The sequence below is a fragment of the Limulus polyphemus genome, unplaced genomic scaffold (genome assembly GCF_000517525.1).
Source record: "Limulus polyphemus unplaced genomic scaffold, Limulus_polyphemus-2.1.2 Scaffold200, whole genome shotgun sequence".
NCBI lineage: Eukaryota > Metazoa > Arthropoda > Merostomata > Xiphosura > Limulidae > Limulus > Limulus polyphemus.
Window position 1 is genome coordinate 412,087 of NW_013665810.1, and position 17,369 is coordinate 429,455.

The 17,369-nt window shown below is 30.3% G+C and overlaps 1 protein-coding gene across 1 annotated transcript in view; it reads right to left on the reverse strand.

The window, feature by feature from the left end:
• The window catches only part of LOC106478335 (intraflagellar transport protein 88 homolog), a 74,037-nt gene that overhangs the window by 43,378 nt on the left and 13,290 nt on the right, over window positions 1-17,369 (reverse strand). The window contains exons 4-9 of the mRNA XM_013938873.2: window positions 15,253-15,294; window positions 12,117-12,149; window positions 9,477-9,597; window positions 6,587-6,662; window positions 5,772-5,862; window positions 1,409-1,513 (exon numbers count right to left, since the gene is read on the reverse strand). Of these exons, the coding sequence (XP_013794327.2) occupies window positions 1,409-1,513; window positions 5,772-5,862; window positions 6,587-6,662; window positions 9,477-9,597; window positions 12,117-12,149; window positions 15,253-15,294 (468 nt within the window). The remainder of the gene's footprint in view (window positions 1-1,408; window positions 1,514-5,771; window positions 5,863-6,586; window positions 6,663-9,476; window positions 9,598-12,116; window positions 12,150-15,252; window positions 15,295-17,369) is intronic.

Sequence of the window (17,369 nt, forward strand, 5' to 3'; positions counted from 1 at the left end):
GCCAAATTAGGATGTTTCGATATCAGATGATGCTTCAACTTTGATGGCAACATTGAACTATTCGATAACGTCTCACCACAAACTAAGCATAATGGTGATGGGCAATTCTTATCACCAGTAGCAGTAAACCCAAAGGCTACGTAATCTGAACCAAATAGTCGGGTTCTCTGTTTTGTATCAATTTTTGCCAGGTTTTTTTTCTTTAAATCCATTTGTGGGCATACAATAACAAAATTGTAAAGATTGAATATATAGGCCTACTTACTTCACGTTGTCTTCACGATGACAAATAATCTGTGACATGCCTTGGTGGTGAAACCACGAGTCTCATCAATAGCGCGCGGCGCTGCATGACTGGATAACGCACGTGGCTATGTGACCTTGAATAACGTCAATTCTACCCCGTTCTCGCAGATGAAGCATCGTCAAATCTAATATAAGTCGATGCAAGTATCCGTCTCCTCTCTTTTTAAAAAACTTTGTTAATAATAATTAATAAAATAAAAAAATTGTTAAAATTTATTCGACATCGCCGAACACATCGGCAACATGCATTTGTATATAGATACCTATTATTAGTTTCATATTTTTTCGGTGCTGCGGATCCCCTGGGCAAACACTGGTCTAGAGGCTAACAATGACAAGGAAGAATGCAAACGGGCAACATCAATTTATGATATCAATGCTTCTGGGATACCCGTGAACATCAAGGGATGAAGAAAAGGAGCCTCACATAACTCACAGAGGGCTACAGCAGTTAGACAAACTCCCTCCAACAAGGCATCTCTACCCAATAACTCCTAACAACATACAAGCCAGGAAACCAATGAAAGAGCAGAAACTGACAATCTTACCAAGGTAGAAGTCAGCAAAGGATCCAATCTTCAACTTAATATGGAGAATGCTGATTGGCTTCCCATAAAATATGGAGGGAAGATGAATATCTCAGAACATACAACAATTTCAAATAGTAGATCAGCTTTTGGAAATTGTACAAAAAACACTTGATATTAAAAAATAGAAATAAAAAGATATCTTTATTGATACTCATTATAAAAGATAAAAATAATACTTGGCATAAATTTTAACAGATATGGTAAAAAAAAGAAGAAATACTTTGATTCCAATTAATTATTTTGATTCAATATGTATAAGCAACTTGTGATGTGCTAAGTATAGATATTACTTAGGTATTTCTAATAAATGTTCTTAATTACAAGTGAAATATCTCATTTACAGTGCTCCTAAAATCAAAGACGACACATTGTATTATAAATTAAACTTAAGTCCAAGCTTAGATGGAGTTTGAAAAAATTATTAAAATTATCTAGATGTTCTGGAATTAATTTTACATTCATTTTGCTTTAGAAATACACATTTCAGTTATATAATACAATGTATTACTTACACAATAGGTCAAATCCATGTTGGGTGGCACTTCAGTAGTTAATTGGTCTCTCAGTCTAGTTAGAGCTCGCTCCTTAGATGCTGCTTCCTTTGCCTTATCTAAAGACTAAAAGAAAAATAATTATATCTTCTGTAATTTCACCTTCCCTGAAATTATACATTCATTTTGGTTTTGTAGAACACTTGTGTTTAAAAGCATAACTTTAAGAAATGTACTGTCAAATATTTATATATATATATATATATATATATAGTTGCAGCCTAATGACGAGATAAAAAGAACATATTAGGGAATTCTGATGAGGCCTATTTGCTGCTGCAAAGAAAGATGAAAGACTATACAAATAGATCAATTCTCGATGTATTGACAAAATCCAATTTAAAAGTTCTTTTCATGTACATACTTGAATACCATTTTATAGTTCAATAGCCTTCTAACTGTATTGATGGCCAAAATGCACTAGCTTTTTTAAACAAACATATTAAAAACTTATTGGAAATTTCTTGGCTATTTATATAAATACTACAAAATATCATTAGTAAATCTCAACAGAACTAGCATTTCTTTCTCTTATACCTTTAAAACAAACACTGTCTTTAACTCTCTCACTATGGACTTGGTCTAATTGACTGAGTTCATGACCCCAAATTGACCATGTTTCCAGACAATAACTTTTAATATGTTATGTGTATATTCACAAACATTCAGTAATTACTAAGTCACTTGTAAACAAAAAATCTGATTTTTTAATGCAGTATTTTTGCTAAATATTTCTCTATAAATATATGGAGTCAAAGTGTTAACTGCTCAAAGTACAAAGTGACTTTCATGTTAAGATTAAAAATACTTTTCTTCATCTGAAAAATCTCAATTTTCATTTGCATAGTTTCTAAAAAACCTCCTAAATAAATTTCAAACATTTTCCAGTAAAAATTTTATATGTTATTTTCTCTACCCTAACTCTATACAAAGTTGGTGAATTTGACCAATCTCATAATCACCAAAAAAAATGCGAAAAAATCTAAATTACCCTTTTTTCTTTCTAAAATGACTTCAAATTGTAACATGAAACCACATTTGTGTATCCTAAATACTTTAAATTCATAACAGTATACACTTGTTTATACTTAAATTTTATTGTTTTATTGTCATTTGAACTGTGACTAACTGATATTCCCAGCATAAAATTTGTAAATCACTTGGTGAACATGCAGCTCACATTACCCTGTCAAATTACATAATGCACGAGCTACTCTTGAGTGTATCTCATTAGAAAAATTATATTATTATTATTATCCTTTATTTTACCTAATCTTACTTTATCTAACCTAAAGTTTCTAATTTTTACATTTTAGTTACTTGTATAATAATAGATAAAGAATACACATGAAAAACAAGGAAGATAATACTTACCTGGATCTTTCTTTTTTTTTGCTGTCAATTGTTGATGAAACTTAACCCTACTCTTTTATAATAATGGCACTACTACACTAAATAATATTTTATTTAATTAAATAATGCACCAAAGAATACCAAATGATCACATGCAAAAAGTACTTTCCTATAACTATACCAGTTTTTCTGGTTTTCTAACTATGGGATAAGAGCTGTTAAAAATTCCATCGAGCTCATTGATGTATTTCCCGTAGTAATAAAAGTTTGAACTGGAAGTGAAATAGACAATTCTCTGTACAGAAAAGAACGTAATATAATATGTCATTTGATAGATTAAAACCTTGGCTTTCTATTGGTTATAAATAATATAGTATTAAACATCAGAGTACTTTTGCAATTTCTGAAAGAAAGGATGTGACAGGTGGGTGTGGCAAGAAAAGTCTGATTTTTCTATTCGATGGCTCTGTAACTAAATAAGATTAAAGGCTATAAAAAGTATGCTTTGTCTGAGCAATGACAACATCATAATGAGTAATTTACATTAAATTTCGTACTTCATGGAGGGGTGATAAATAAATTAAAAAAAGAGAGGATGCCTAGAGAGAAAATGTCACAATTCTTATAGTAGGGGAAATTCAGGATTTATTTAAAATATGGCCATATAAAATTATGAAATTAAAATGTATACACTATTAAAATTTGGATACATTTTTATGCCAAATTTATTTAAGTAGTTTAATTAAATTTTGAATGTAACTCATTAAAACCTTGTCTGGAGTCCAAATTAGAGCATCTCTCAAATAATTATTGTAGCACAGAAGCTGACCACTCTTTGCACATCAAAACATTAGGATTCTGATACATAGTTCAGATAAGATGTTGAACAACAGTTGTATTTCTAAGCTTCTGTAGCTTTCTTATAATTTAATATTTGTAGAGACCAAGTGTTTAGGAAGAAGAATAAAAGTTAAAAATAGTTCAAAAAGTATATAGATAGAATTAGAATATCAATATGCAGATATAGAATTATCATACACATAATTGTGGCACAAGGTAATATTTCTTACAGTACTATCTTTAACTAATCATGGAATTTTTCACAGAAGCATACGACCATGCAAGTACTTGTGTGTCATGTTACTACTTGCAAAAGTCAGAGAGAATTAAAACTGTTATTCTATGATGACAACTGGGATAACTTAAGGATTTTTAAGGCATTTTATAAATTAGAAAATAACTACTGACATAACACAAAGACAAATAATGACATGAATCTTGTTTTAAATTTTTTGGTGTTAATGTTTTCCATTAGTTCATGACCATGACACTTAAGGAAGGAATGAGTTGTTTTCCCAATCTATTAGAATTGTAGATGAGGAATCACCTGGAACCAATGAGATGATGGCAGTACAGAATTAGACCAATAAAAAACATCCAGGAGGAAAAAAATAATAATAGTATTTTACATATACAATTTGTTCAGGGACTGTGAAGTCAGATTTTGTGGTTTTTGTTCACTAGTCAAGACCAAACTTCTTAGAGTTCTACTTCTAATTATGGTATTAATATTGGTAATGGTTGAAGAGTATTTTTTTAATCCTGTAATTTATAATGTTCAACCATGTTTTATCTCTTATTTTTCTAGTAAGTTTTCATTTCTAATTTTCTAAGTTTTCAATTTGTCTTTTTAAAACTTCTAACGAAGCTCTTCAATTTCTCTATTTTTAATGCACTAAATATTCCAGTCCTCCACTTTTTTTTAATCTTTGCAAAGATAGTGTCCATGGTTGGCAATTCTGCATTTAAATATATCTGATTTTAAACTTAACGAAAGTTTTAACTTATCTAAGTGAATTGTTAATTTCAGTAAATAATTTCTTAAAAACATATAAATAAAAAACTTGGTTATTTATCAAAAATCCTTTTTTGTGATAGATATTGTAAATAAAGTTAATGTTTTACTCAAACCAGTTACAAGCAAGTATAATAAAGCAAGATTAGCTAATGAAAGTAATTGGCAAAGAAACTACAAATTGTATCATGTTGAACACCCAGACATTCTTCTGAACAAGAGATTGAATATTAAAAATGTTATAAGTCCTCCTGATAACAACTTGTTAAGAAAAAGTAATTTCAAAATATTTTAATCCTTGTGATTTTGAAACATCGAAAAATATAGATAATTTATAACATTTAATTCAAGTGTTAAAAAAATACATTACCAATTACCTAAACAATGAACAGGTTTAGCTCAATGTTGACATTTATTCACTGTAAGTTCCAATGTGTAGTAAAACCTGTTCGTTTTCTATTTATTAAATGTATTACCAAAACCTGAGAGAATGTACACTTTTGTAAATTGTTATTTTAGTAAATGACGTATATCACTCATACTTTACATAGATGTACCAATACATTAATAAATACAGAAAACTACCCTCTTTGTTAACCACAAAGCAACATGCTTTAGTTATTATAACAAGTTAAAACTTCACCATTGAATTGTTTAAATGGAATATTTTATAAATCCTTTATACATAGCATGTAAATAAAGGAAGACTACATTACCGAAAGAATAAAAAAGTAGTTTTAATTATATATGTGTAGCATAATGTACCCTTTTTATCCTTGAAAATCTTCAAACCAGAAAGCAGGTTCATCAATTTCCTTCCTATTTCATTAATTTGTTCAGTTTTAAGTCAGTTTTTCAAACTTGTTTTCAACAATATTTTTTTTTACATAATCTTTGTTAATTATTCTTACATATTTAGAAATATTTTTCTTTGCTACACTTAGGAAAGATTTTCATTGTTAGTTAATATCACTTTGAAGAAATGGGTACGTACCTTTACCTTTCCATTGATCAATATAATATAAATAAGTGCTTCCATTTACTACCTAAAGAAAGTGTGTAACATTAAAAAGCTGTAACTGAAAGTGATAAGTTCTACATACAATCTAAACTTACCAGCTTCAACTCTTTCCTGTCTGCTGCCAGACAACTTTCTTCCATTAGCTCTGTTACTTTTTTCTCTAACTGTTTGACTCTTTCTTCAGGGCTATTAAATGTGCTCAGATTGAAATTTAGGAATTTACAAAAAAACAAAAAAACAACTTAAATCAGAAACTGACTTCTTAGTTATTTTATTACCAATTTTCTTTTCAAGGTTTGAACAATAACAAATGATTAAATAACTAAGTCGGGAAAACACTGCATAACTAAAAGTAGTCTAAATTTTAGAGCTTAAAAACTCATTATCAAATTTGTAACTAACTTTACAGTAATGCTTCTGGGTGGTTAAATCAATTTCCTGTGATTCTAATCAATTGCATTCTTAATTAAACATAAAAAAAAGAAATTATACTGGTGAAAACAACTCATTTTCATTTCTTTTAAAGCAGTTTATTGTACTGTAAATATGCGAAAGTTCTGCTAACTTGTCTTAATACTACACATTTTTTATCATAAGTTTACATGCACTAGTTCTATTAATTTGTTTTAATACTACACAATTTTACAATAAATTAACATTTGATAGTTCTGTAACTTTGTTTTAATATTAAGCATTTCATTTTAAAAATATGCAGTTACTAATTCTGTTACCGTATTTTAATAATAAAGATCTTATTATAAAACAGAAAGTTAATAATTGTGTAATAACATCAAGTATTCATTATAAAATGTCCAACTACTAGCTTAATAAGAACAAACAGAAGAAGTGAAATAATGTTACATATAACCTTAGCCTGGAAAGAGCTGACAAACAGAAATTTCCTATCTACCTATTTTCATCTTTAAACTGGAGGGGTGACACTGATGTGCTACGCTGATTAAGTGGATCAAAAACTCCAGACTGACCTGTATTTAAATATTAAGAAACCATAGTTATTGAAACAATCATAACACTTAAAAATTTATATAATACTTTGGTGTAAAATATTAACTCTAAATGTAATTTAAAAAAAATTCAAATAAACTGATGAAACCATGATCGTTAATAAATGAGATATTTGTGAAACATACAATTGTCTTTGTTTTCTCAATTCTGTATTCATAAAAGCTATGTTAATCACAACTGTCCAATTGCAATATAAACAAACCAACCTAAAAATTGACATTTGAGAAAAAGCAAAAGTATAGTAAATGAAAATATTAACAATTATATTATTAATAGTCATTTACTCTTTGTACATTTTATAAGATCTTAGAACATATATTTTATGTAGCACATTATATTGATTCAGCATTTTTATACTATTGGGACAGTGGAATAAAAGGTCATTACCATCACTACTATGAATTTGTTTGTAAGCTCATGTTTTTTTCCTTTTTAAATCATTATAGTCAGCTCTACAATTTCTGACTTTTGTGTCAATCCTTTACAAAACCTACAGGGCATCCGAAAAATATCTAATAAACTTATTATATAGTATACTTTCATTGCAAGTATTGCTGATAAATTAGCCAAGTAACAAGAAGGTTCTTAACAATGGAAGAAAGAGGTAGTTAATCATTTCAACTCAAGTGTTGAACAAAGAATTAGCAATATACAGAAATGTGTCAGAAGTTTGGCATTAGTATGGAACTCGTTGGAATGAAATTCCACCATGTCCAGAAACAATCAAAGCACTGAAAAAAAAAATTAGTACATCATGTATCCAAAAATGTGGGTCATCCATGTAACATTAACACTGAACAAACAATAGAAATTCTTGCAAATGCTCTGATTCAGAACCCACAAAATCCATTTAACATTTTTCAGCAGAGCATTTAAAGGAATATTTTGAGAAATGGCTACTTTTACTTTGCAGCTCATTTATATCTTGGTATATGTATAAATGCAGATACCACATGTTAAGCACACTCCAGAATATGCAACATTTGTTCTGTTGCACTAATACTGACTCCAAAAGACAGACAAGCAGAGAACTGAGAAAGAAAATATTTCAAATAGTTGTTAGATGCCTTTTTTTATATACAACCTGAATGCAATTCTTTGAAAAATGTGCAAATATGGAAATAAAAAAGTCATAGATCTGAATTGTAAGGAGTTATTTCTGATGAAGAAGAAAGTTCTTGCTATAGAATGAAATTTTTACCTTTTCCATCTACATAAATTTTATGTTAAACCCAAATTATTACTGCATATAAAAACTACAGGTTCCTGAATAACTCAAAAATAAATTTTGTTTAACTTGGGTATTTTCCCAAGACTGAACAGTATTTCAGTTTACTATAAATGTCTCCACAGAAACCATTTTATATTCTTGTTTTACTCCTTTATTTCTTATTTTCGCAACAATAGTGAATCAGTGAAAAAAATATTGAACTTTTTTTTGCAGTTCAAAAACTTTACCCTGGTAAAAATTTGTGGCACAAAAAAAAGCTATTTCCTTTATACTACATGTGGTATCTTGTGATCCCTCTGGTGTACTTTACACTAACTTAGTGACATCATCAGTAATAAAGGATCCACGAATCATTCACTTGGTATATGCTTTCAGAGCTTTCACCAACTTCCTGACCCCAATCCTGTTCTGCAATAACATAAATATTTATCCACATATGGAAGATAAAATACAAGTGGATACAAACCACTCCATTATTGTCTCACACCTCCACAGTACACCCTAACTTCATCTCTAATTAACACATGATCTGTAAGGTTGAGAATACTACTACTGCTTATGTGGGCAAAGAAAATATTATTTACTCTGGCAGCAATGTTGGTTTAACTGCTACATTTATTGTTTATCAATATAAGTCAAACTCTTAGCAGTTAGTGTGTGTGTGTGTGTGTGTGTATGTGTGAATCATCAATTTCTCCACAGATTTTTAATACTCCAACCCGTTTTAACATAGACCATTCTTTATGGACAAAAATATAGATAACAGCAAAGGTATCCAACTGATGAGTCATTATGTTCTAATTACAGGCTTCACCTTCTTATGAATTGTTTTATAACATAAAGTACCCCTAGTCAGTCCATTATATAAAATTAGCTACATTATTTCTTATTTTTCAGTTCTGATTTACAGTTACATTACTTTGGTTAAAAGTTATTAATAACTGAATTTATGTGACTGACTTCAAATGTATAAACTACAATTCAAGTTGAACACTAATGGAGCATTTCAGAATACTCTCTCTGAAAGTGTTGATGTTCGATCAATGTTAATCTTGAATTGTAGTTTATACATCTTAACTCAGTCATATAAATTATATATATATATATATATATATATGTCCCTCTGAGAAAAACTTGAATGAATTATTTTCATGACTTTATCTAATATGTAATAAATCTCATAGACGACATGTAAAGGTTGAACAGTAAAATGAAGCTTTTCAGTCACATGCAAGTTCTCATGAGCATTGAATATACTGTACTATATAAAAGACAGTTTTCAGCTTCAAACAAGATATTTCATTACTTTTAAAACCAAAAACAAACTCAAAATTCTGAAAAGCTTCAGGAGCCAGAACTTCAGCTTTCCCATTATAAACATTAAACCTTCACAGTTATTCAACTATACAAAGTTTTAGGTACATATATATAAGCTTAGCCAATTTATATTACTATCACAAAAGGGTGTGTCTCAATAGTCAGTGCAATTAGTTTATTACATTTCTTACACTAATTATATGATAAAGATATATATACATCTTACCTCTATTACCTACTGAAGTGTAACCTGCCCCTCTAACTGCAGTCATAGGTCGTGCTAGTCCTTCTTGCGAGCCTGTCACAGGACGACCTGAAGTGGACGGTACAGCCGTGATTCCTCGAAACTAGGCAAAGGTTGAAAAATAGTGAAGAGCATTATAAGTGAAAGTTAACACAAATATCAACCATAAAAATACCCATTATACACATCAGCAATGGCTGTAGTGAGAAAAAATTTAATGACAGAAATGCATAGCAATATTGCATTTCTTCTCTAAGTGGATTTATTAATTAATTATCCCTAGTAGTATAATTTTTAGTGTACACATTATTAAACCATAATTATTATTGATAATTATTCATGTTGTATTATCACTTTGATGTTAAATTTTCAGACACTAGCTACAGCTATCATCTCATTCCATCAGCTAAGGGTAAGCATGATTTGTTGTGTGTCTTCCAGAATCATCATACCTAAGGAATTAATTCTGACAAACAGTGAGCTTGATACAGAAATTAATGAACACTGAGAGTCAATAATTCAATGTTTGCATGATGGTTTTCAATCATGTTATATGGGATAAACTAAAAGCAAAAGCACTTCTTAGTTGTAACTTCACTTGGTAAATTTTACACAAAAGTAAAGCTTTTTGAATCAATTTGAATACATTTGCCCAAAAAGATTGGAAACTGGGTTGGGGTATTTCCAAACTAGGCAATACATTTCAGTAAAAAATGTAACATTATAATATTCAAAAGCAAAAGTTATGTATACCTTTATGCTTACTTCTACAATGCTGATGATGGATTTATAAATATATACTAGATGTACTTCTACAGGGTTCCCTAAAGTGTTCTGTTTCAAGAGTAAATAAAACCAAAATGAAGAGTAACAATTATTTTATATTTTGCTTTTGAAGTTCATATGTCACACTGTATTATAGCCTACAGAGTGCATAATTCTTCTTGTGATTCATGTGACACAACAATACAAATTGCGAGGGTAATTGTCTTTTATGTGATGTAATTTTAGTGTCTACTGACTGACTGACTGACAGGCAATGCATTACTGTATAGTGGTGTGAGTGGTAAAAACAGATGACCCCTCCAGATGGTCTTCAACCCCCTTTTGGGGAAACCAACATCTTACAGACTTTAGGATTTTAATGAGAAGTTCTCCTTATATCATAACCAACAGTCACAAAAACCACAAAATGAATGTTACACTGAAGCATACAATAACTTTCAACATACTACTACTACTACTACTACTACACTAGTCCACTTGACCGACGTAAACAGAACATATGGATATTATTTTTGTATGCTTAACGAACAGATTAAACAGATGATCTGTTACATTACAACTACTATATGCTTAAGTTTAAAAACTACATCACTGATCTACTGAGATTATGGGATACTGATGTATTATACCTTATATAACTGTAGCTTTAGATGAAAAACAGTAACTAATTAAAAATTCTGAATTAAAATCAATATCAAGGAAACATTTACAGTCTATATTATTAGTGTTTCTCTATTGATAAGAATTCTGGGTAGTAGGACTAAACAGCAAACTAAGTCAAATGTTTGTATATATAATGATTAAATTAATGGCACAGGTTCAGAGAAAAACTTTTCTGTTGACATAGAATGCAGTTAAAAAAAAGGTTACACTGTCAAAATCCTAAAGGATGAGTCATTTCAGATTATTTCTAGTCAGTGAGGGTTAATTATAATAACCACAGAGAAGATGGTTATTATAAAAAGGTACATAATACTGAAAATGTTTTTAAAATTTCACTCAAACATTTCATTAGAAGTAAGTGGTCTTTACGCTCTGGCAACATGCTTGGACATTGTTTCTCCAAATCCATAGGATAGATTTTTTTTTCTCAGTCTCTTTATTTTGGCCATAAATCTCAAACTTACTACCATTAAACATATACACTGACAATAAATATTAACCACCAGATTTCTTAATATAGATATTTTAACTTGAGTATTATTCATATAATTAAAGGTTGTATTTAATATTTTATCCTTTTTTTTAAGGAAATAATTGTCAGATGTCTATGGAATCTCCATCCAGAAATGAACTACAATTGGGTTAAGTTTGCTTGCAATTCAATTTGACACAGAAAAAAGCACCAACAAAACTCTTAAATGGAATAAACTAACAGTAACTGCAAGTACCATTATACTACAGTAAAACAAAATGCTTTACTACAGCAAATTCATCACCAGAAAATGGATTCTACTGAAATATAAATGTTCTTTTCTCTTTAAAGTTAAAGGATGATATCAATGTCTTCAGACGAGAAGAAACTTGTGATGCATACTAAAAAGTTTCTTGCATCAAGAGTAAACAAGCTTCTGGGATGGCAACTTAAGTGGTGCAAAGTAACAACATGTTAGTCATGCATGATGGAAAGAGCACAATTCAATTTCATGTAAATACTCTGCATCAAACAACTGTTCCCTTGTTTACTAAAGAGTTGCAGCAAGTATTAAACATAATACCACTCTAGGAAGTATCAAACTTTTGATAACTGAAACAACAGTATTTAAAAACAGCTTGATATCTCTCTCTTCTATGACACACACATCATTATTTTCCAAGATATAAAGTTTGACTTACAGGACCAGCTTTTGATGTACCTGGAACTCTCATCTGTAATAAACATACCAAAGAGGATTTAGAAATATAAATTATGATAACCAAAGATACATTTAATAAAACATCTGTGAGAATTTAAACTGTTTTCTAAGAAGTTTAACACCATCTTTCTGTTTAAGGTATCAGGTGGATAATCTTATTGCAGTTTGGGAAAAGGAAGCTTATTTTAAATGAATCATGCTTGAAAGCACTAGTTCTTGCAAGGTATGATTAGAAAGTTACACTAGCTTTGTCCAAACATATATGGCTTTTCCTTTAATTTCATGGAAACAAAAGCTAATGGTTAGCAGAAAGGGATTTTAAAAAAATGGAAATGAAGAACACTAAAACAAAACCTTCACATCATAAATTTTTAAGAACATTGTTGTCTTTTATCCTTTTACAAAATAAGAATATATACCACATTATGGGGTTGGTGAAATTGTTTTACTAACCAAATTTTTTTCTTTTATTTGTACTCCTTCGACATATGATATTATATACACTGATGGAAAAATTGCATCACCCAATTTTTTTTATATATTCTTCATGTATCCTGTAATTTTTATGAGACTGTGCATTGTATAAGTGTAAGAACTAGTGCAAAACTGTTTTGGACATGGGGTGGTGTAAGTTGATTCATATTTCAGTCAAATATATATATACATATATATGCATCTTTATTAACAAACTAACCATGACGAATGTATTACAGCAGATGATAAACAAACTTGGTAAGTACAAAAATGTCTTCTGAGTAAGAAAACCTACATTTAAAGATAACTCCACTAATGTAATTGAGAAAAAGTGGTCACAGAGCCTTGTTTTAATATTTGGTTGTGCTCCCCTTGGCTTGATAACTGCTTGACATTACCATGGCATAGATTGCAAAAGGGGACTGAATGTAGAAATGAGCAAGTTTTTGATGTCACACCTGGATTAGGGCTTCCTGTAGTTCCAAGGTGCTTCTTGGTTTCTTCCCTTGTACTTTGTTACCCATTACTTTCCAGTAGTTTTCAATAGGGTTGAGATCTGGGCTGTTGCCTAGCCAGCATATTGTCTTGATCCTCTCCCTTTGAAGATAGTCTGAAGCAATGAAATAAAACCTAAAATTACCTAAGAATCGTCCAAACGTGTGCACTGATCAGCTCCATCAAAGTGATCCCAAAATGTTGGCTTTACCCTGAACTTGAGGATTTAGATGTACTTGTCAGCATTGAGGGTGCCTTTCACGAAATGCAAGCATCCCACCCCTGGCCAGAGATTCATTCCCATATCATCTGACCCTGCAGATGCTTCACAGTTGCATTCAATCATGCTGGATGAAACTCTTCTCCACATCAACATCACACAAAGTGCTTCCTATAAGACTCATGCAGGTTCAACTTTGAGTTGCCTGAGAAGATCACTTTGCTCCACATTGCTTCAGTCCAGCCAACATGCTCTTTGGTCCAGTTGAGTGAGGAAGGGTTTCCTTTTTGGCTGTCTTACTGGCAGACGGCCGAACACGGGCAAGACCGGATGGTGTGCTCAGTGATGGTGACCCTTGAAGTTTCCTGCCATGTTTTTTTGAGACCTGTGGATAACAGTCGACGATTCTGCAGGCTCGTACTGATAATTAGACAATATTGCATCATCCATGAAACACATTTGCATCTACATGCATTAGAGCCTCAAAACAAATGATGATTCTAATGAAAATTATGAAAATGTTGGGTGATGCAATAAATTTTTCCATCACTGTACAGTGATATGATTTCTATTATTATTTTTTGCCAACAAGAGCATATCCATTTACCAAAATCATATTTTGCAGGTGTTGAGGTAGAGTCTACAAATAAATCATTAGTTAGATTAGCTATGAATTACAATAGTACTCTTTGATACATAAATATGTTTACTAACCATAGTCATATTTTACATATTTAAGTAAATACCTTTTTTTCACCATGTAATAAAATGTAAGAAACTAGTGTACACAGTCATGTCATGTTGATTTGCATGTGTGTAATGTTGAAAAATGTAAGAAACTAATGTACACAGTTATGACATGCTGATTTGCATGTTGATCTTTGAAGATTTTTTTATGTAAAGCAATACATACACTAACATATGTGGATATGCTGTGGGTCCTGTCCATCACATTGTTCTTTTAATGTTCTCAATAAAAAATACAAGTTAAAGTTGATCTTGTATTTTGTCATGAAGTGTACAGAAACTTTTGTGTAACTAAAAAAACCTGGAATTCAAGCAGATCTAGAGAATAATTAGTTATTTTAGTACTGCAAGAAATAACTTACTTGTAAAAATGGATAGATTTTATATTTACTTGTGCTATTACTGTGTTATATTATGGTAGTTTAACTGTACTATACCAATGCAAATTACCATGTTATAACTGTTTGAAAAATGCATTTCTAACTTATATACATATTGAACTTAACTTCAGTTAATTAATCCTATCAACACTCGTGGCCAAACATGTTAGGTAATTGGTGAACTTGTTTTTATAATGATCACAAATATCAAAAAAACATCTAAATTTAAAAAATATCTTCATAAAATACATTCTGTGCAATAAAGTTTAAAGCTAATGAATTGACAATGTGTATCTTTAGATGTTCTACAGGACAGTTCATGGGTTCAAGTTGAATTCTAAGCAAAATGTATCTACTGTTTCAGGCAATATAGAAAAATGTAAATTTTCTACCAAGTAAGAATCAATCTCTAATTCATCAACTTCATTATTCAGGATATCTTTTCACAAACATATCTAAATCTGTTTTTGCACAATGCTTCTAGTTATTAGTTATTTCTAGTTATTTCCCAGCAGTCTTGTGGGAAAGAAGAATTTCCATTATATTTGTGTGAAGTGAAACTGGACCCACCTTGACATTGACCCCAAAATTAACATGGAAATAATATAAAACAAAGAAAATAAAAAGTTATTAGGAATAAGTTCTTATTCACTTTAATGGTATAAATTCATTTATAAGCACTTTTTTTTTAAACACATATTACCTGAAATAGGCAGATCTATCTAGTGTTTTATTATGATCACTCTAACTTAGAAATAAAACAAAGAATCAATATAAAATAAAAAGAATAAACATCTTACTCCAGTGGTGCCACGAGAAGTGCCCGGAGTTTTACCTGTGACCTGTACAGAAATTAATGACATAAAAATATTAAGAAATCAAATTCTGAGGATATACATTAAAGAAAATGTAGAGCAAATAGATATAAATTCTATAAATAGATTCTTGCATGGAAAAAATTACAGTTACAAAAATAAAGACATCATTACAAAGAATTTTATTATCATTCGCACACTACAGAATTTGACTAGTAGTAGTACATGCCAAACACAACAAATCAAATATTCTTTACATCAATGTTAAATCCAAATAGTTTATTTTGACAGCATGCTTTGAAGTACAAAATATAAGCCAGCATATATTGTATTTCTTTACTGAATAAAATATTGCAAAAATTAAGATATTACATTAAATCTGAATCCTACAGACATAAGATCCTCAGTTTCTAAAATGTTTGATCTGCTAGTAACTTTAAATATTTTAAATAACTTGGGTTCAAGTTTTACATTTTTAGAATTAAAATAGATTTCAAACAGGAACTTACCTCTGAAATAAATCAATCCTTGTTGTGTTTGAATTCATATTGTCAACAAAACATGATTAAAAATTTTCTTTATGTCTTTTTTTCTTTATTATGTTCCTCAAGAGTACCTAGACATTGTCCTCTGTGGGAAGAGGGGCTCCTACTTCTGGAGTATGTCCTTTCATAATACATGTCTGGGTTGCTTCTCCAAGAACCTTCCCTTGCACGAAAAGTACATAGTATTCTTCCTACCTACTTATGCTACTAACTCTCTCTCACTGTTGGCTCCATAGGTTCAATACACAATTATCACTCACAAAACTGACCAATTTGTCTGAATTAAAGGATGTCATGGAGAAGTGGTACTCTGCTGAGATAAATGCTTTTTTTGTTAGTGTTCTTTAGGTTTAGGATTTCTATAAGGCTGATCTGCTTCTCTAATTCTCCCTCAAACCCAGCTCTGTATATTATTTTCTGGTTAAGGATTCTAATCAAACTCCAATTAGCTACATACTTCTCGTAGTCTAGATTATTATCTTCCGGCCCTGTAGTTTGTAGTTTTATACTTTTAGTTTCTTTTCATGTTAATCAGTTCCTACTTCCTTTACGTATAGCTTATAGTTTTATATTTTCAATTTCTTTTCATGTTAATCAGTTTTCCACTTCCTTCACAATGTGGGTAAGTCTATCTTTAAATTTCACATTCTGAGAATTAAAATGAATTTCAAACAGGTGCTTATCTCTGAAATACGTTTCCCCCTGCCTCCCTACAACCAAAATTTTATCATGACTGCAACTTTCAACAAAATCTAAATTATGGTAAGAAAGCAGATTATTTAAGATCTCCTAATTCTTGCACAATAAGTCACATGGAAGATGGGAGAGTGGAGAATTACAGGCAAGTGATGCATCCTTATGCAATGTGCAAAGGACATTCAGAAACTTTTAGACATATGTTTTGTTGACAGCATAGGTTCAAACTCAACAAGAAATGGCTTTCAGTATATGAGAGGTAAGTCTATCTGAGTGGAAAAACAATGTTTCTCAGTGTCAAAAATGTGGCACAAAAATTAGTCTAAACAGCAAAAGATTGATATATATTTTTCATTAAAAAGTTGACAACATTTGTAAAAACCTAAAACAATTTTTGTTTGTTTTTGAAAGACTTGTTTTTCGCTTCTCTATTATTAACAATATTTTTTTAAATTGCAAAGTAACTCAACTGGCTATGTAACACACAGAATTTTTTTGGCCAATGAAATGTGTTGAAACATTTAAGTTTTATGGCCTGTGAGCCATTTCATTCAAAAATTGTATTTCATGCAGTGTAATCATCTTTGATTTGCTGAATAGAAAGTATGGTATTCATATGAAAGTCTAAAAATGTGTTCCAAAAAGATATCTGTTTATGAACTTGATGTTTCACTTTACCAGTTTAGGCTTAGCACAGAAATAACATTATCAAACACTTCTAAGTTTTCTGTAAGTTTTAAGATGTGTGAATTTTTGCAAAAATTGCCATATTTTCCTTTACAGAAAAGTCATTACTTCTGTGTTCTGTATTTTATTTGTTTCTAGTTCACTTGCAATCAATCTCTAATTTAGGATGCACTT